At 37.7% G+C, this 21,785-nt stretch overlaps 1 protein-coding gene across 9 annotated transcripts in view; it reads left to right on the top strand.

Moving 5' to 3' along the window:
• The window catches only part of LOC127451212 (bromodomain-containing protein 4-like), a 92,330-nt gene that overhangs the window by 53,371 nt on the left and 17,174 nt on the right, over nt 1-21,785 (top strand). For all 9 annotated transcript variants that reach the window (XM_051715717.1, XM_051715721.1, XM_051715724.1 and 6 more), the window contains 7 exons: nt 11,506-11,875; nt 12,667-12,804; nt 12,925-13,060; nt 13,505-13,851; nt 16,838-17,203; nt 17,294-17,422; nt 21,194-21,403. In XM_051715717.1, the coding sequence (XP_051571677.1) occupies nt 11,506-11,875; nt 12,667-12,804; nt 12,925-13,060; nt 13,505-13,851; nt 16,838-17,203; nt 17,294-17,422; nt 21,194-21,403 (1,696 nt within the window). The remainder of the gene's footprint in view (nt 1-11,505; nt 11,876-12,666; nt 12,805-12,924; nt 13,061-13,504; nt 13,852-16,837; nt 17,204-17,293; nt 17,423-21,193; nt 21,404-21,785) is intronic.

Genomic DNA, 21,785 nt, shown 5'->3' with positions numbered 1-21,785 from the left:
CGTATGCTATTCTGTATACATTTGATATCTTAATATTACCAAAAAATTGTGTTTTCAGTCATTAAATGACAATTCAGGACTGTTTTTAATAGGGTGTAGCTTACCTTTAAAAGTATCCCAGCTAACACCCACACGTTATTCATGCTTTATCGTTGTTGTTTTAGCCATAGTGTTCTGTACATTCACTGAGAGGTCATTGCAGCTTTAGTACTGATTGATTGTTCTGGGTTTGATGCATTGAGCCTGACTGAGTTCGACGTCTGTTCGATTGGCTTTATACTGTCTTGTTATGTGGCTGAAGTGACAGACAGTAACTCCCATCTTTTTCCAGCTTCGTTTTTACACAGCATTTGATTTTGGAGTTGCAGTGTTTATTGCAACAATGACCGTCTGGCGCGAGCCGAGCCCTTATAAAATGTTAGCATTGAATAGCATAACGCGGCAGTCCCATAAACATTCTATGGGCATACACTGGCGAGGTGATGAGGCCGTTCTTTTTATATAGATGTCTATGGAGAATATGCATCAAGATGTTGAATGAACTGCTTTTTGTGAGGAAACAGTTAATCACTTGATGAACTGACCGCCTGTCCTCTAATCTTAAACATGATTTACACTAATATGTTTGGTGTAAATTATGAGTTTCATATGATAAAATTAAGATTTATTAAGAGAAGTCACGACAAAGAGTTTACGACATGTAGGTGTCAGATTACGGCTCTCCCCTTTGGTTTTTAAGGTATCCGTAAACGGTGACTTGCTGTCATAACACGCTAGTTGACCATTACTAGCCAGTACGCTCTCTTCTGTGATAGAACTGCGATGGTTGTTATTTCTATAATAGAAGATCTCTGGCGTGAGTCTGATCATAGCTCTTTTTTTTTTTTTCCTCCCTCAAACACAAATGTGTGAAGAAAGAAAAGGTGGATGAAATGAAAACTCATGCATTAATTTCAAACGATTTCTTAACTTTCTTGCTGTCTTTTATCTGTCAAAATGACATTTGGAATTATCCGTTAAAAAAATCCTGGATGACTGGTAAGCGCTTGGGAATGCGAGCTCTCGCACCACACACACAGGAGAGAGGGAGAGAGAGAAGGCGCATGCACGTGAGAGAATCCACATTTATCAGGTCAAGATAGATAAATTAAAAAGCTGATGCTCTAGATTTAAATGGCTTAAACACATTAAAATGTTTCATGTTTTCAAACTGGTCTTAGAAGCGCTATGCACACGTGCAACCATGGCATTATATTAATGTACTCATACTCGGAAATATGAAATGATGACACCGATTCAGAGTACGAATATTTACCCCCCAGTGCCAGGCCGATACGAGTACTACAGAGTAGTATCGTTGCATCTCTTAATTTTCTGACCATTTTTGACAACGTGAAGGCTGGGGGGGTAGTTTTACGGTATTGTTTGAAAACTGCAACATAACAAAAAACGTGTATCAGTATTGAGTACAGAAGAGGAAGTATCAATACTTGTACTCTCTCTCCAAAAAATGGTGTCTGGACATTCCTACAAGGTAGCATAAAAAAACAGAACCACCAAAGTATTGGTATTGGCAGAAATCGTGTGATCGGATATTGGTATCAGCACACACATTTTTTTGTCTGTGCATTCCTAGTTACACACACTGTTTAGAAGGTATAACCACAAGATTTAAAAAAAAGTGTGAGCTAATCGCTTACTAACCTTTCTGTGTAAATTTATATGTAGTCTTTCATATCCTGTCATGACCATGTTAAGATGGTAAACACAGTAATTTTCACATGACCTGCATGGAGACCAGAAAGGAACATGACGTAACAGTCCACGCATTAGCCTACGGTTTACATTGAGCCAACTCGTAGAAGAATTAAGAAGAGCTTTAACAAAAGTATGTTCTTTTAAACCTTCCAGCATTCTATTTCTATTGTAAGTGCATTATTGTGTACACAATCTTTGTTTTGTTTTGTTGCATACTAAGTGATGAGTCTCTGGTAATCTGTTGGTAGTGCTCAAGTTGTTGCAAACTCTGATCCATTCATAGGAAAAAAATAGGTCAACTTTGTGTGTTCTGAATTCATCCAAGTGGAGTTTTAGTGAGGCCCTAGGAGCAGCTTATGAGTGAGCATTTACTAGTAACAGACAGTTTGGCATTCTTTCCTTAGTAGTCATGCCGGCGGATTTGTCTGTTCCGTCTCTCAACGCTGAGTCTGAGCTATTGGGTGGAGATGTAGTGGTCATGTGATCTACCCACTGCTCGTCATTCGGTGAGTCATCAAGAATGTGGTCTATTCGGAGACAAACAACTATTTTGTGTGTACGCGGCCACTTTTAGACATGGAAAAAAGTGAAATGTATCGCAGCTAGAACGTGTAGCATTAGAGGAGCTGTGGGGTATTTCATCTCACCCCGTTTTGGTTGCATTTCCTCAGTTCAGGATATTTTAGCTCCGTGCTTTTGTATGTGCGCTTGTGGCCTTGTGCTGAAGTTTATTTTGGGTGCTCTGTGTAGCAACTTGGACATGGTGTTCCCAATGATGGAGCCAAATCAAATGGTTAAAGGGATAGTTAACTTAATTTAAATTGTCATTTACCCTCATGATGTTCCAAACCTGTATGACATACATACCTTTGTGGGTTCAAAAGGAGATGTTAAGCAGAATGTAAGTCTCAGTTAACTTCAGTTGCATCTTTTTTTTTTTTTTTTTTTTTTTTTTTTTATACAATGAAAGTTAATTTAAGTTCCTACCAGGCAGATCTCCCACATCCAGAGCTCTCCGGTGATCCACAACATGATGTTGGTCAACCCATAAACCCTCAACACATGAGCTGCAGGCTTTGCCAGGAGCTCAAGAAATATTTTCCCTTAAGCGCTTGCACTCTTAAGGAACATTTATCACACACACATCCTGTTCTGTGGAGTTAGACAGACAGTCACAGGACATTCCCTCAGAGCTTCACTGCAGATGGGATAAGCATCTTTTAAATCTGTGCAAAAGTGAATTGCTTCAGAATAGAAACTTCAGCTATTTTTAGTAATTTTGCATGCACATTTGTAAGGCACTTTGATATGAAAGCATCTGCACATCACATGTAACTGTGGTTTTGTTTACAGCATGTTTCACACATTTTTCTTTTGAATAATCATGTGGCTGATTATGTATTTATTATGGGTGTAAATATTTGCTCTGACTTTGATTGCGATGCTTTAACTTATGATTACAATGCATCGTAAAATCTGAAATTTGGTCACTATTAGAATATTTTGGAACGATTAATTATTTTAAAATATTTTGTTAATAATAATCAACTTTCTTAATTTAGACCATACAGACATGCACCAGACTTGAGCACTAGAGTCACTGATGCATTTAGGACCAAGGAAGTTTGGCTCATATATGTGGCTGCATATATAAACAGAAACATAATGTTACATGCATTATAGATATGAATGATGTTACATATAGACATATGGTACATATTGATGTTACATCCATTATAGATAGCCAGTATGAATAGATAATGTCTTATGTAACAATGACTTGATGAAAACACAATCAAACAGACAGTATGTATACCGTGGAAGCGTTATGATTTGCATATCATGTAACATTTAACATGTATTGCACTAATAATAACAAATGAAATATGTCCTGTGCAGGCAGATAAGGTCCATATTTAAATCGAGCAGGGTCATAGATTTTAAAAATAGTTTTACATGGGATGTGGTTGCCACGAGTTCCCTATTCGTTTCGGGATAGGGAGAGAGGTGGCAGCTCCGTTCACGAGACACTACACTAGATGATGTTTTATATTTTTGCAGCTGCTGCATGTCATTGACCAATCACAGATGACTGTAATCAATAGACATTTAGTTTATTTTAGTCAGGAGACAAAAATAATAAAAAAAAACATCACCCACATTTCCCTACTCGCCGTTTTAATATTATCAGCTGTTTTTATTTTATTTTTTTCCTTTGCAAATGGTGCCAATAAGTGCAAAAACAGGCAAGAGCCGCTTTTTCATGTTTGTTGATATTTTATCAAGAAGAAGCTGCGTGAGTTTGTGAACGAATTTCTGTATCTTAATTTTAAGATGCATTTTGGGTGATCCATTTGAAACGGGACAACACTAAGGCAGGTGTAACGGATGGTTTTTCGCCGGTTACGTGCGGATTTAAATGGAAATAAGTGTACGATTGGAGAATTAAAAAAACAATAGGGACACAGATAAGAGCAGCATGCACATTAGAAGCTCAATTACATGTACTGCACTAAAAGAACTCAATTCTACTCTAAACGTCATGTTTGCAAATAATTGAGAAACTGTGTGCCAGTTTTTAGCGTTTTCCTTCTCATCTTTTACTTTTTTGTGCTTTATTATAATTTAATAAAGTGCAGACGTAATTTATGTATGTCCTCATGAAATCGGACACACTCTCCTCAAAGTGGTCAAAAGAGACGAGCAGGTGTAACAATGATGTATCTCGCTTGTACATTTGTGACCGGATTACCCAAAACGCATCTTAATACCAGGTGTACACATGGCCTCAGTCGGGGACAAATGGTCATGTAGTTGATGCACTACAATCCTAGTGTTCACACAAGCACAACAAAAATCAAGATTCTTTAGTCGCAGGGCGCCGACTGCAAGTCAAGTAGTGTACGTTTGGCTTAAATGATGAGAGAATTTTCATTTTTGGCTGAACTATTGCTTTTACATTCTAAATTAATTTGAATTTTGTTGATATTTAAGTGGAAATATTTTAATTAGTTTTTCAGAATACAATCATTTTTATGAAACTGTGCTGTTTTTGAAACATTGAGTTTTGGACATTAAATGTATGTACATAAATATTTTAAAACAATACATTTACAGAGTCCCTTATATTTATAAAGACATTATAGAATTCTACCTCTTACCAGTTAACACTTAGATTGTGGTTTTGTTGTAAACACAATGTATAGCATACAATCATTTTAGTTTTTTTAAATACATTTTTTATAAAATACAGGAAATAAAATTTGGCTAGCCTAATCGATTAATCAAAGAAATGATTGAAGATTAATAGATTATTAAAATAACCATTAGTTGTAGCCCTAATGAAAAGATAAGTGAAATAAGTTGTGTGTTAAGTCTGGCAATGATGTGGGCCTTGGTGTGGAAAGCTTGCCAGCAGCTGCTGCTCTGTGAAGTCATTATATCATTACTATTTTGGTTACAGATAAAGATGGTATATTTAATGATAGAACACGAGTTCACTTTCTTTTTATTGTGTGCCTAGCAGCAGTTAATATTCTTAATTTGGCTGCATAAGAGCACACTGGAGGGCTGTTTCAGGAGTTCAGCTGATTCGCTGAGTGAGCCAGGGTTTCGTTGTGCTATATCCTGCTTCAAATGCAGTTCTACCTATTATATTTTAAATAAAAAAATTGCTTATTGGTATTTTAATAATTTAACAACTGCAGAATCATTTAAAATGAACTAGTGAAAGCAAAAATTTGTTAAATTGTGAATCTTAAATACTGCCCAGTTATAGTACCTTAAATATACAGTTTCCCCTATACATGCACATAGTTTAATCTAAAATCATGCTAAACACATGCTATGCGCAAACTACCCAAATGCATTTGTCTCTTACTAGTAATATTGCTAGAAGTAGTGCTGCATTACTGATGTTGTGTTATGGGTTTCTCTTGAAACCATTTAGGTTGGAGAGAGATTAAATACAGTGCTCTAGAAAAAAGCAGAATGAGGTAACATGAGGTTTCATTAGCGGGAAGTGTGGGTGTGGGGATTGGCAGATTACTGAAGCAGTGGTTGTAGTGGGAGTGTGATTACTAGAGGTGAAGACATTTTGGCTCCTTACTGGTATCAATTACCAGGCTGACCATGTAGGCTGACCTTTAATGTGCTTCAATAGAAAAACAACTGTCTGTGGAACAAGAATTGATTGTGGAGGTGCAGGATGGCCTGCAGCAGTGAATATGTTTTGTCTGCAGAGCTCTACATCAGTTTTGCTCTTTCATTACTCCATGATTGGGCTTCTGTTCATCGTGAGGTCACCTGGTCACTTCGTGTTGATGAGATGACCCTTGGTTGTGCTCTCTCTCTCTTGGCTCTGCACTGTAAAAACGTAAAAAAAAAAAAATTTTTTTTTTTTTTAATGGAACCAGCTTCAGGACTATGTTTTCTCAACTCAAGGTCAAATTAGCTGCATCAACTTAATTTAAGTTTGTCTGTGCTTTCAGTTAACTAAATAAATTGTGCAACACACTCAGAAATAACAGTGATATCTACATGTTCACCCAAGTTCAACAAGCTTACATTTTTAAGTTTGGAGCAAGAAATTCTTTAAGCAGCTTTTCATTTCCACTTAAGTTCATGTGTCAGCCCCACCAAAATACTGTTTAGTTAGGCTGACTTAAATAGCAGTGTTGGTAATCACCACTAAAACTTTTGTAAAGTTAAACTGAAGAAACTTCACCAAAGCGAGTGCTAATCACCCTGATGGTGACTTCAAATAAAACAACTTTTTACAGCAAGACATCATTCAAACACTAAAACCCCAAAACAAGAAGCATCTACTGTGTTCTAAACAATAATAAGTTGCTTGTACTCATATGTCGCCATGCTTTGACCAAAGAGAGACAAATTTAAGAGCAAGAGATTATGGGTATTGCCTCCCACACAAATTGCTTCTCCAATTGGCATGCTTAGATTCAACAATATAAAGTTTACAAATATTTTGACCCATTAATTTTCAGAATCTTACCATGACTATAGGAGAATATTCATAAGAGTCAAAATCACAAATTTTAAATTGCCTAATAATTCCTGATTTTCCTGCGGGAGCCCTGGCCTTAACTGACTTGAAGTTTTCACTGCACAGACATTCACAAAGTTTCTGCAGAAAATCCACTAAATAGACAATCCTATGCAGTATATTTAGTGTACGATAGTACATTGTTGTCAGATATTATTTTGATAATTAAGGGGAATTATCATCTGTTGCCAATATTTTGGTTGTCAGTGTCATGATATCAGATACCATGATACCTTTTCAGTAGTGGGTACCAGTACCAGTGTAATTTTCGATACCACAACAGTGCATGCAGTTAAACACACTACTTGAAATAAAAGTTCAATATTAATACAAATGGTAAGAAATTGCATTAAAACATAACATGTAGCCCTATATTTATTTATTAGTTGGTAAACATTGCTTTAAATATAATATAAATAGTAATTAGTATTATTGTTAACATAAGTAAATGCATTATTAACTATTTTTTTTCTCAGGAATTCATAAATTCTGGTTAATGTTAATTTATGAAAATACAATTGTCTATTGTTAGTATTTTCGATAGTTCATAAGCACTAATGGATAACATAAATGTCAAATAATGTTAACAAATTTTACATATAATTGTTTTTTTTATGTTGCAATTAACCAGAACCAAGAATAGTAAGTACTGTAAAAGTATTGTTCATTGTTGGTTCATGTTAACTTATGTTGTTGACTAATGTTAATGAAAACATGCTTATTGTAAAGTTTTACCAAATAAAAAACAAACTTAACTTTCTCATTTAAGTAAACATTGCTTTTTCCAAGTAATTATTCAAGTAAACTGGCTGTAATAAAGAAGCAGCATCAAGTATTCTTTTTAACATTCAGATATTATAAATTGTGAAATTAAATTGCATAAACAAAAAGAAAACTAACTCTGACAATCACACATGCATTTATTTGTCTATCTTCCCTTTTAGCAGTCTACAGTTATGGTCATTAAAAAGCCTCATGATGTAAAATGTAGTGCTGGGTATCGCCCGGCACCTCACAACGTATTGCAATACACGTCACGATTCGATATACAGTTGAAGTCAGACGTTTACATATACATTATGTTGAAGTCATTTAAAACTTTTTTTTCTTTTTTTTTTTAACCACTCCACAGATTTAATATTAGCAAACTATAGTTTTGGCAAGTCGTTTAGGACATCTACTTAACACGAGTGCATGACACGAGTAATTTTTCCAATAACTGTCTACAGACAGATTGTTTCACTTTTAACTGACTATCACAAATTCAGTGGGTCAGACGTTTACATACACTAAGTTAACTGTGTCTTTTAAGCAGCTTGAAAAATTCCAGAAAATGATGTCAGACCTTTAGACAATGAGCCAATTAGCTTCTGATAGGAAGTGTTCTGAATTGGAGGTGTACCTGTGGATTTTTAGGGCCTACCTTCAAACTCAGAGCCTCTTTGCTTGACATCATGGGAAAATCAAAAGAAATCAGCCAAGACCTCAGAAAAAAATTGTGGACCTCCACAAGTCTGGTTCATCCTTGAGCAATTTCCAAACGCCTGAAGGTACCACGTTCATCTGTACAAACAATAGTATGCAAGTATAAGCACCATAGGACAACGCAGCCATCATACCGCTCTGGAAGGAGACACATTCTGTCTCCTAGAGATGAACGTAGTTTGGTGTGAAATATGCAAATCAATCCCAGAACAACAGCAAAGGAGCTTGTGTAGAAGCTGGAGGGAACAGGTAGACAAGTATCTATATCAACAGTAAAACGAGTCCTATATTGACATAACCTGAAAGGCTGCTCAGCAAGGAAGAAGCCGATGCTCCAAAACCACCATAAAAAAGCCAGACTACAGTTTCCAAGTGCACATGGGGACAAAGATCTTACTTTTTGGAGATGCCCTCTGGTCTGATGAAATAAAAATGGAACTTTTTGGCCATAATGACCATCGTTATGTTTGGAGGAAAAAGGGTGAGGCTTGCAAGCCGAAGAACACCATCCCAACCGTGAAGCATGGGGGTGGCAGCATCATGTTGTGAGGGTGCTTTGCTGCAGGAGGGACTGGTGCACTTCACAAAATAGATGGCATCATGAGGAAGGAAAATTATGTGGATATATTGAAGCAACATCTCGAGACATCAGCCATGAAGTTAAAGCTCGGTCACAAATTGGTCTTCCAAATGGACAATGACCCCAAGCATACCTCAAGTTGTGGCAAAATGGCTTAGCCTCTTAACATCTGACCTCTTTTTGTGCATGAGCTTGAAAATGACATACCCAAAGTTGAACTCTTCCAGTTCTTTAACCCTTTTGTCTACAGACACAAACTTGGGCTCGTTAGAAAGTAGACACTTAGACATTTGTTATTCAAGAGTAAAAATGAGTCATTGTAGTATAAAAAAAAAAGTAGAGCTATTCAAATATTTTGAATAGTGACTGCAAATTATTCATAAAATATATATCTTTTTTATTTTAAATATGCAAGACTATGCACAGTGCCCCTCTGATACAAAGCCACATGATGAAGGTCTGATACAATTTTGAAGTCGATATGATAAACTCTTTGTTCCATAATGATTTATGTAAGTGTACTTCCAAAAAAAAAAAAAAAAGGCCACTTGGAGGTGCCAATAGACCACTTGTAGTAACTCCGTAAACCAATTATCAAAGTGTTCAAAACACACAATTTGTTTATATTTCAATGTAAAAAAAAAAAAAAAAAACACAAACCAAAATTTACATGGTTATCTTTTTTTTATTATTATTATTATTATTTGGGAATGTATTATAATGCATTCCATATATAATTAAGAATTTTATAAACAATTAAAAAGAACATTGTTTATAAAATGCTTAATTATATAATGTAAAAAGAACATTGCAATTTGAAATGTTGCAATGTTTAATTTTTCCCCATACAAATGCAAATTGACATTTTTCAGAGCTTTTACTCTGCTGTTCACCCAGGGTTTTTAGCAACTGCCTCAAACCGGGGAGGTTCGCTTTCCCTGGCTTCGATCACCGTTAGTGAAGCCGGGAGCACACCTGCTCCCAATGTAAATTGAACGATAAGCAGTGGAAAAAAATGGCATTGGGCAGTGTGCTCCAGGGTCTTAACTCGCGGTGAGCGAAGCCGGGGAGGGTGGCTCATCTCAGCTTGAATGACATGTCCGAGCCCCCTGGATGTGCAGTTGAATGGGTTTTGATGAAAAAATGCAGTCGGGAGCTTGTGTTCTCCAAACCCTCAGTGATGGTGATTGAAGCCGAGGAGGGTAGATCAGATCGTGGGTCCAAAAACAGTTCTTTGTCGACAGTACGGCAGTAACACGCTATAACTGCACGCTGTACGTAAAAGCGCAAACACAAACAATCAGTCCACGGTTTTCCACTCCGAACCTTCGCGCATCGGCAACAGGGATATATACAACCCTCATTGTTCTTTTCATTAGCTACACTACCCATCAGTCAAAAATGGTCTAGCTTTTCATTGGCCGGCTTTATCCAGAGACAAACATGGATGCCGCAAATCTTAGTCACTTGTCGACTGTCCTGTTTGGTTATTTTGAATGACTACCCAATCACAACTGCACAGAACATTTTGAGGGAGGGTTCATTCTGTTCGTAAGACCCTCCCAAATATCATGTTTGGGTGTTTTGCTACTGAAACTCTACATAGAGTGCAAGATTTCGCAGAGAATGGACATGAATGATAATGTGTTGAATATGTAAAACCTGAACAAAGACAGATTGATCAATATTTGTACATTTTTGGACTAATCTCTAATGGATTATATTTATTGGACTTTTGCAATGAAAAGCATACCGAAGTTTGGAGGACTGTGCTCATCTGTGCTTAGCTGGAAGACAATAAAGGTTTGAACTTCATTTACATTTTCCGTGTTTTGATTTTCACTCTTGACACGTTTAATAAAATCTTATTAGTGTAACTTTCGTCAAAATCTTTAAAATATAAAATCTTGAGACCCAGATATTTCAAATGATATATTAGATGTCAATATTAGTTTACAATTTCACAGTTTAAACATGCATTAAACATAAATGTAATGTAAATAAATACGCAAGTGGGTCATTTTTGACCCACCTGTCATTAAGAGATTAAGGACAACAAAGTCAAGGTGTTGGAGTGGCCATCATAAAGCCCTGACCTCAATCTGATAGAAAATTTGTGGGCAGAACTGAAAGCATGTGCGAGCAGGGAGGCCTACAATCCTGGCTCGGTTTCACCATTTCTGTCTGGAGGAATGGGCAAAATTTCCTTTGTGGCTTGTTTGAACATGCATATTGAAACTGTGGCTGACTTGAATATGGTGGTACTGATACTTTAGAAAGACTTATATCGTTAGTTTTTATATAGAGCCTATATATAAATATTAGCTTGTAAAAGCATTTTTACATCCCTGTTTGCTTCTCTGCAAATACTACTATGAAACCCAGAATTGGCCTGCAGAGAAGGCAGTGCCACAGAAGATGTCCGTGATTAAGATTGCTTTGGGTGATAACTTAAGCAAACATGTATTATTTGAACAGTGTTGTTTTAGGAGAGCTGAGAGGAAGTTTGGTAGTAGTTTAGTATAATTGAGATGATAGTGATTACAGCGATGGATCTGATGCAAATGGCGTGGACATAAATAAAAGCGCTAATCACTGTGATTCGCTTCCTTTACAGAGAGCCCAGCGAGGAGTGCAATGGAATTAGCGGTGCTCTCCCTGTGGAGCCCGCGCCCGGCTCGAGACTGAACGAGTGGTGTCCTGCCGCACCCCCTACCGTCCCTCTGCCCGCGCTCCGCCCCGCTAGTATGGGGGACGGCCTGGACGCAGTGCAGATGTCGGGGAGCAGCAGCAGTCAGGGGCAGCCCTCGTCCCAGGCCTCTTCCTTCTACAATCCCCCTCCCCCAGAAACCACAGATCTTTCCCGGCCCAAGCGCCAGACCAACCAGCTGCAGTTCCTGCTAAAGTTTGTGCTGAAGACCCTTTGGAAGCACCAGTTCGCCTGGCCTTTCCATTCTCCTGTTGATGCCGTTAAGCTGAATCTGCCTGTGAGTTATCTAACCATCCATTTACAGCCTTGTCATGTCTTTGATATGCTGGTCCTGTGAGACAGCATAGCTGCAGTCACTTTTTTGTCAAATCATTTACCCATCTTTTACCAAAATGGTGCTGGTTTTTGTGCAGAGCCAGTGTTTGGAGAGTCTTATGGGTTTTGAGAACATATATTAACATTCAGAGTGATTTGATTCAATATTTTTATGCAGTTAGCTCTTTTTTTTTGATGCAGCAACCCGAAGTTAAAATGATTAAAATTCATATCAATCACAAAAATAATAGTAATTTTATTTTAGACAGAAAAAAAAAAAATGGTGTCTGGATCCACTGTGCAATGTGGCATACATAGGAATAGGGTGTCCATCAACTGAACATGTCGCATTGCCCATTTCCAGTGTAAACAGCTTTAGTCTTGCAAGAATGAGTTGATGTTGTTTTGAAACTTGCTTCCTGGCCTCTGATGTCAATGCTTCCTGGTTTGAGACCAGCAGATTTTAGAGGCTGGTGTAAAGCCCATGTTTCCAGCCTAGTATCCCCCTTTCTGTGGTTGAAATGTGCGAAATGATTCCGGATCAGGGACTGGCACTCTGTAGGTAGAAAAGGGGCTTTTTAATTCTCCCATGTCATGGTTGGTTAAATGTGTGGTTGAATTAGGATAAATTATTTCCTCTATGGAAATCACATCCATGGTGATTTCTTGCATGAGTCTCTTTCATAAGGTTATTTTTTTTATTATGATGACAAAGGAGATGTGTCATGCTGACTCTTGACATCCTCTCTCTAGGACTATTATAAGATAATCAAAAATCCTATGGACATGGGAACAATCAAGAAACGCTTAGAGAACAGTTACTACTCAAATGCCCAAGAGTGTATTCAAGACTTCAACACCATGTTTACTAACTGCTACATCTATAATAAGGTACGGTTTCACTTTTCCTTTTGCCAGGATGACAAAATTGTCATCTTATTTCCATCATTCACATTGGATTGAAGTACAATAATTGGGCATGTAGTTAATGGTATGTGTCGCCCCCTGCAGCCTGGGGATGACATAGTCTTAATGGCAGAAGCACTAGAAAAGGCGTTCCTCCACAAGATTTCTGAAATGCCTCAGCAGGAGATCGAGATTGCGACCACAACCACCAAGGGTCGTGGTCGGGGCAAGAGAGATCCAGGTATAAATCTCATACTCTTATCCTCGAGGGTCATTCACACTGACAGAGATTAAATCGTCGTAAATCACCAAGTCGTTGTACTGTTGTTTGGCTGTAGACATTCCTACATGACTCCAGCATCCAATGGTATCAGGTGGTGGATCACATGAGCTTCACTGTTTGTAATTCCCATTGGTAATCATTGTGCATTTGCATGAAGTTGAACTCTGCACAACTTTATTGCATTGCCAGCAGTCTCTATCGTTCATGTAGCTTCATCTGTCAGCTCTCTTTGAAAGTGAATGATCCGGTCGCTTTGTTGCAGTAAGTTGCTGTCAGTGTGAATTCCCCCTCATCTTCATCTTGAATAGTTTATAATTTGTATTGTCTTGTAATAATTACCACTGAAATGATACTGTATCTCGCGTATCTTTTAATTGGTTATATCTTTGTCTCTTTGACTAGACATGAACCTGAAGGTCGGACCTGGCCTGGATTCTTCGCCCACAGTCTCTCTACCACGTGGCCTTTCCAATCTTGCCCCTGGGCCACAGAGTAGAACACCTGCACCGGGTCCACCCACTTTACCTCCCCAGCCTGCCATGCAAGCCTTGCCCCCTCGAGTGCCCCCTTCGCTCCCTCTTCATGTGCCGCAGTTAGGGCCACCCTTTTCTCTGGGACCCACTGACTGCACCCCACCGCCCCCCATCATGACGGCAGTGCCTCCCCCTGCCCAGACCACCCTGCCGCCCATGCACATGCAGCAGAGCACCGCTCCCATTCTACAAAACCCTATCCCGATGGCTCCCAAAGTAAGTCAACAAGCAACATTAAAAACCAGTGTAGTCTTAAGGGCATTTTACATGGTACGTGATGGATGGCAAGCTTTGTTTGGGGGGCATAAGCTTTGCCACTTTCAATGCCGCCTCCACTTTCAATGCCACCTCCTTTCTGCCGGAAACCACCTCCCTCCCCCATTGAAAATGAATTGGAAACTTGCAGTATCGTGTAAAATGGCTTTTAGTTTTGGAATATGTAGAATGGTGTTTCTCAACTGGTGGGTCGAAGGTCTGATTGTATAGGGTTGTGGACGGCAGAGAAAGAACAAAACCAGGGTTCAATGGAGGTTCATACTCCATTTGAATTTTTCTGTGGCCCAAGCAACATTTCAGGCTGCTGAGGCACAGTCTTGCGCTTATATGCATTAAATATTCTTCTCAGTCTGAAAACGTGGTGCAGTTGAAGGCCTGGTTTTTGCATGCCAATGATCTGCTCTGCTCTTTGACCTGCTGTATCTATTGACTGCCCGCGTCAACCAGGCTTCCCTCGATATTGCGGCGTAAATCACAACACTGATGCAGATTCTTTTGTGAATTGTCTAGTTTAAAGTGGTAAGGAGTAGGAATGGATGGTATGGCGATATATATCGTCTATATCGCTATATGTAAATATATGTGTGTGATGCTCTACCTGATTGCACGAGAGACTGATAGCGAGAGAGACAAATATGGGGAATGATGAACTCATGGGACCAGGTTACAACTCCGATCAGGTCAAATGCAGGAGGAAGAATTAATTTTTGCATTAACAAGTGCCGTTTTCACGAAAACTTTGATCACATTCTTGAAAAAGAGCGCTCTTTGTGCGCATGCGCGTGCAGGGAAAGGGAGGAATATAGATGGAATGCCTTGGGATCTAATCACTTTACATTCTAAAGAGAAAATGAGGAAGAGCTTGTTAATAAAACGCTGTGTTCAGCATTAGCAAACGGCTCCGTTGCCGTTAGACTGTTGCTGACACCGTCAAGCTTTCTTACAGGCATCTGTCCGCAAACATGGAGAGAGAAGTGATCGCACTGAGTCAGTCACCTCAGGAATTATTAAATAACACCTTTGTTAGCAGTGCATTTATATCTAGTAGGCTATATAGTTGCAAAAAAAGGTTTCCAGTAGAAGGCTAAATCCAAAGCAAATGTGTGATGGAGGTGGGTGTTTCAAAATCAAAGCAAACGCTTATTTTCAAATAGAGCTTTTTTTTTCCTTTTTTTTCTTTGGATTGAGGAAAAGGTTTTTCCTCCATTTCCTTGGAGTAGATAAAACAGATAAAATATTGTCCACATTTTTCATGGAATGGACATGACAAGTCACCATTAGGCTACTTTGGACGGTTTTAAATCAGAATGGAATTATATTATTTTTCAGAAGTTTTTAAATATTTTTCCATCAAAATGTGTAGGTTATATTATCTCTTTTTTTTTTTTTTTTTTTTTAAGGAAAAAAAAAAACTATAATTTTATATACCGTTACCGTGATATTGAATTTTCATCATATCGTCCACCCATACTATGGAGGAATTCAAACCTCTCAAACAATTAGACAGCCCTGACATTCTCTGGATAGGGACACCCGGCAGGGTTGCTCTCTTTCCCCATTATTGTTCTGTCTTGCCCTGGAACCATTAGCAGCCGCAATAAGAAAGGAAGATGATTTTCCAGGGGTGGTGGCGGGAGGTTTAGCGCATAAGCTTTTGCTTTACGCAGATTATATTTTATTATTCCTCTCCGACCCCACTAGATCTATGCCTTCCCGCACAAAATTATTAATTCCTTTTCTAAGTTCTCAGGTCACAGACATATATATTGTTTATTTATTTATTTATTTATTTATTTTCAAATTAGACACCACCACTAAAATTGGTCACGGTTTTACAATAGTAACATTTAAGTTTTGTATCTTGACAAACATTTTATAGTTAATAATCTGTTAGGTGGATATCTATTTGACCTCATTTTTATTAGAACTGTAGCAAATTTTCTAAAAGTTTCTATTTGTGTTTAGGCTTTTTTATTTATTTATTTATTTATTTATTTTTTATTTACATTTGACCATAGCACAGTAAAGGCCCCGATATACTTCTGGAGATGTTCTTCTGCATTCTTCATTCAGGGGTAAAAAGAAGTTCTAAGCAGCCAAGCAGCGGTATACTGTTTGCAAACATTCAGACTCCAGTCACACCGCTGTGAGGCGTTTAGAAGTACATTTAAATATGAGGACGCTACATGTAACACCTAAATTAATATGACATTAAAACGTGTTGTCAATGACGTTTTGTCTCATTCTATGAGTAGAATTTACATAAGGTCAGTAAAGTTGTTTTAACCACTCAATTATGATTAAAGTAATATATATGAAGTAGAAAATATTTAATTTTTCTTGTTTAGATTCTGAATTCATGATGCTAATGCGCTATCAACTTATACACGGTCATATTATGCGCCGATTACACTGTTATTTTAATTTATGACACTGATACAACTGCAAAGATAGGTGTATAAAAGAAAACTAATAATGGGCAAAACACAGACAAAAGAATGATGATAAGAGGGGCATATCTTACTTTGGGCAGATGTGTGAATGGCTTGCTGCAGATGGCACATTAGTGAAAGGGAGTTTCAGAGTATTTGAGTAGATTTTATTACTTGTGTAGACAAAACAAAAACAAAAAAATTGCATGACATGTTCTTGCACGCCAGTGTGTTCGCGTTCGCTGACTGAAAAAATTAAAGTAGTAGGTGGAGCTCCAGGTCAAAATGTCAATTGATATGTGCCCATGATCAAAACTGTTAAGCTAAAGGAAAATGTGAACCACGCTACATTAAATACATGTGCCGTTTTTTACTTTGTTGGTTTATAAACACAGTGTAAAATCTGGGTCTGAAGCAAAACCACTTGAGAACCACTGCCCTAGAAGGTCTTTCTATCCTTCCTTACCTCACTCTTTTACACTTTTCATCTGCAGCAGAGAAAGAGCCAGAAAAGGAAAGCAGACACCACGACACCTACCGCAAATGACCAGCTGAGCGAGTCATCGCCTGTTGAGTCAAAGTCAGGAAAGACTCTGCCACGCCGGGATAGTACACGACCAAACAAACTACTCAAAAAGGAGGCACCAGACTCCCAACACCATTGGACGGTGCCCACTGGGACCCCTAGCCCCAAGCAACAAGAGCAGTTACGCTATTGCTCAGGCATCGTAAAGGACATGTTTGCTAAGAAGCATGCGGCGTATGCTTGGCCTTTCTATAAGCCAGTGGATGTGGATGCTCTAGGACTGCACGATTACCATGATATCATTAAACATCCCATGGATCTCAGCACCATTAAGGTGAAAATACAGGTGTAAATCAAAGGATGGCCAACTGTAACTATTTCTACTTTCTGTGCTTATTCTTTGTTTTATCGTTGTTTGTTACAGGACAAGTTGGAAAACAGACAGTACAGAGATGCTCAGGAGTTCGCAGCAGATGTACGGTTAATGTTCTCCAACTGCTACAAGTACAACCCTCCAGATCATGAAGTGGTGGCCATGGCTCGCAAACTGCAGGTATGTGGCAACCAGTGTGAGAAATTAACTTTTGTGAATAAACTTTTTGCCCCCAGGAATGGAATGGCATTTTTTAATAATTTCTATAAAACACACATTCCAGCATCAGATATGAAAGTGTCGGTAAATGATTCACGTGATAATATAACAGAACTATTGCTCTGTTAAAATACATTTAAAAAATTGGTCGGCCAATTATATAACTTTATACTGTCTACTTCAGTGTTTCCCAACTAGTGTGCCATCAAAGATTGTCAGGTGTGCCATGGAAAATTATCAGATTCCACAAAATAAATCAGGGCTCTGGACTGAGACTAATGTTTCAACCATTTTTCCTAACAGTTCGATTAAACTTTGCAAGAGGTCGCATTGGTGCGACTACAAAGTTGGCTGACTCTCTGATTGTGCTCTGTCATTTTTTGTTCCATATGAGAAATATCATACGGCAAATGTTCCAAACGCGAAAGAAAATAGCTTTACCCGGATCAGTCAGCACTGCTCAATGGACAACAGATCAGCGCAGAGATGTGCATTTACACGTGGTGCAGCGCAGATCATCATAAACAGAGCTGCGAGAAGCACGGGCTGGGTCGTTAATTCGGCATTGATTATTTGTTTAAAACCTCTATGAAAGCCCATAATGTGTCAATGATTAAACCAGTTTAAAATTGTATTAAACGGCCCTAACATTGTAAACAGCATTGAAAAGGAATAAAGGAGAAATCTGCACAATGAACAGATGGAAATTGTAAGGTTTCAATCCACACATCACAGATATTTAAAAAAATATTTACCATGAACTTACATCAATATAGTAGTGAGAGAATACAATTTAATTTCAGAATGTATTTTTCTTACGAAAAATGCCATAATTTGTTTTATGGTTTTACTATACTTTTGGTTACTATGATCTTATTGCAGATTCCACAGTTCAACTTTGTTGATTACTATGGATACAATGGAACTTTCCTTCCGTGTAAAATCTTTTCTAATGCCCTCCGATTGAAGAAAAAGGCTTTGTCTTCAGATGACTATATTTTAATCATCAAGATCCTGATAAAAAGAAACCGTGAAAGAAAAATGTTCTTTCAGTTGGAACGGTGCGACCAGCTCAAGTGCTGGTGCGACCATTTGTAGAATTTAACCCTCTTGGGTCTGAGGGTGTTTTGGGCCCTGGAGAAGTTTTGACATGCCTTGACATTTGTGCTTTTTTCAGTTGCTTAAAAACATATTAATGGATAAAGTCTGATAACACTGTATTCAGCACAAACTGGGCTACAATAATATGTGAGCAACATGTATGTACATGTTTGTATTTTTCAGAAAATAACGTTTATGCGTGGTTTCTGAAAAAACAAATGTTAAGTCACTGAAATAAGGCCATATAACATATACTAAACATTTGTTCACAAGGCTTTTGAGAGCTGGATCTTGTAGCCTAGAGTTTTTGCTATAAAATGATGTGAAAACCATCCTGATCACTCATTCATACAAAACAATATAGTCATTTAACTTTTGTAAGACACTTTTAGTGTTAGAAAGGCCATATGCTAGGAGGTGTGAATGATCATGAATATTGATGTGATTCACACCTGAGGAGACAAAGACCCCTCACCTGAGAGAGAATGAATGTGAGGAGACTTAATGATTGAATGTATTGTTTGTAGCTTATTCACAAAATCAAGTTTAAATTAAAAGAAGTATTCTTACTATACATTTTCTTTACATAAAGACTTTACTTAAAATCTTTAGACCTACACTACCATTTAAAAGTTTATAGATCTGTAAGATGTTTTTAATGTTTTTAAAAGAAGTCTCTTCTGCTCACCAAAGCTGCATTTATTTGATCCAAAATACAGCAAAAACAGTGATATTGTGAAATATTTTTACAATTTAAAATAACTGTTTTCTATTTGAATATATTGTAAAATGCCATTTATTCCTGTGATCAAATCTGAATTTTCAGCATCATTACTGCAGTCTTCAGTGTCACATGATCCTTCAGAAATCATTCTAATTTGCTGATTTTCTAATATGGGCATATTTACAGCACATTTTACACATTTACACCCAAACAGATATTTGCAAGCACAAGCTTCGTTGATGATAATGAGGCAGCATAAACACTAGTTAAAATATAATCTAAACATTCATATTATTTTTATAGCATATTACATATATTTATATCATACAGCATACAATTTAAATACCTGCTTTAGCCGAAACAACATTTAAATGTATCTAAAACTTGCCTGTTAGGACATATTTCAAATTTCAATACTCTGAATACTGGCTGGCAAGTCTGAAAATAGTCCAACTAGTAAAATATGTCCATGTTTATATAAAATAGCATTTCAACTAATATGTAAGTAAAACTAAATGACTTACTCATCCGAAATTGTACACTCGGCTGGATCAAGTCGCTCTTCAAACGTTCATCGTTGGATTTCCGCTCTTCTTCTGAGGAAAATGTGAACTCTTCGTCTCTATCCAGGACCATCTGTAGCGCTTCCTCACCTTTGTAACATGCCATCTTCCAAACGCGCACGAAAGTGAATGAACTTGATGTTTTTTAAGGCATTGTTGGGGGCGTTTACCATTTGCATTGATCGCCTCAGCACATTACCTTATGAATAGCGCCCTCTGCACTTTGGTGGGATCACATTAGCGATAATTAGCTGAGCCAGGAGAAACTGTACATCGCTTTGTTTCATACAGATTACATTGCAGGAGAATATTTGTTTTAAATTTGAATTGTTTTATTTAAAAGTAGACATTTTAAGCTTTCTGTAGACATTTGTTTCATGTTTGTGTGATAAGAATTCGCGGAGTTTCAGTTCATTTGTGACGTGTTTCAGAAAGATGCTCGCAGAGACAGAGACGGCTGAAAGCGTACCCTGTTTATTTTCTTCATTTTACAAAAGCACAAGGTTTTGTTGTTATTGTGAGTGTACACAAATAAAAGTAGACCCTTCATAGTTTCTAAAGATGTCTTACAATTATCTGTATGCCCAAAAATGACGGAGTATTTTAAGTTGTTTCCGATGTTATGAGGAAAAAATCCAGCAGGACGCGCTGGCGCTACCACTCTTAAATGTTAGTCTGGAGCCATGTAAATAAATAGATGATTTTTTTTTTTTTTGCTGTGGCATTGCAAGAATTAATTTGCAAGAACAAATCTAAAAATAAGAAAATATGCAAATTTGTTGTTTTATTCATTATCCAATTAGCACACTTGCCACCTGTGATCTCATTATACACCATACCTACGTGACTTGCATTTTTTGCATAGCCGAATTTCAAACATTACGAGTAAACACGCAACTAAAATGGACAGAAAACATGGAAGTTCTTGAAAAGGAAAACTATCAGCGATGGTTATGTGGGATAGAGGTGTGCCATGGGATTTGTTTAATTGTAAAAAGTGTGCCGTGGCAGGAAAAAGGTTGGGAAACACTGATCTACTTAACGGTAGATTTTGATGTAACAACTGTTTGAAGTTTAGTGTTGTGTATTAAATCACCTCATATTAGTTACACCTTCAACACACTCTGACACCTTGAGTACAGACAACTGAACAGATATCTGACAGCTGTAGGTCATTATCGTGTCTAAGAGGTGCTAAAACCATAATTAGGCCTAGAATAGAATAAATGTTAGAAAACAAAGAGCAGCATTTGAAATATCTGGGGCATTTTTGTCACTTTTAGTGACATTTTTGCCCCAAGCTTTGAACTACTTCATCAAAAGTTTCCTTATTTTTATTTGTAGGACGTATTTGAGATGCGTTTTGCTAAAATGCCCGATGAGCCAGAGGAAATGCTGACACCTGCTCCTGTGCCAGCACTCCATCCAGCTCCTGTAAAGACACAGCCGCCCTCATCCTCTGACAGCTCCAGCGACTCCTCATCTGAATCTGAATCCTCCACAGACGACTCTGAAGAGGAGAGAGCCCAGAGGTTAGCAGAGCTACAGGAGCAGGTGAGAACTAATAGAAGTACTTTTTAAAGCCTTTTTTAAATTCATTTTATTTCTTAAGGTTAGGGATTTTCAAACTGGGTCCATGAACCCTAAGGGTGCTGCTACGGGCCACTAGGGGGTCTGTAGTATACTGAGAGAGAGAGAGAGGAATTAAAAAAAAAAAATAGTTAGGGCTGTCAAAGTTAACGTTAACTTTAGGAAGTATAATCTTAAAGGTGCGCTCAGTAATTTTTATTTTTTTCTCATCAAGTTGTACTCCTTAAGAAATGAATTGCAATTTTGAAACATATGTATAAAATCATGTCCAATCACTCCAGTCATATCAGTAACCTTTATAAAATCTGTTTTATTCTACTTGGAAAGGGTCCCTTCATGGGGGCTG

The sequence above is a fragment of the Myxocyprinus asiaticus genome, chromosome 14 (genome assembly GCF_019703515.2).
Source record: "Myxocyprinus asiaticus isolate MX2 ecotype Aquarium Trade chromosome 14, UBuf_Myxa_2, whole genome shotgun sequence".
Taxonomy (NCBI): domain Eukaryota; kingdom Metazoa; phylum Chordata; class Actinopteri; order Cypriniformes; family Catostomidae; genus Myxocyprinus; species Myxocyprinus asiaticus.
Note: the sequence above shows the minus strand (reverse complement) of the source record. Positions and strands in the feature narration are given on the sequence as shown.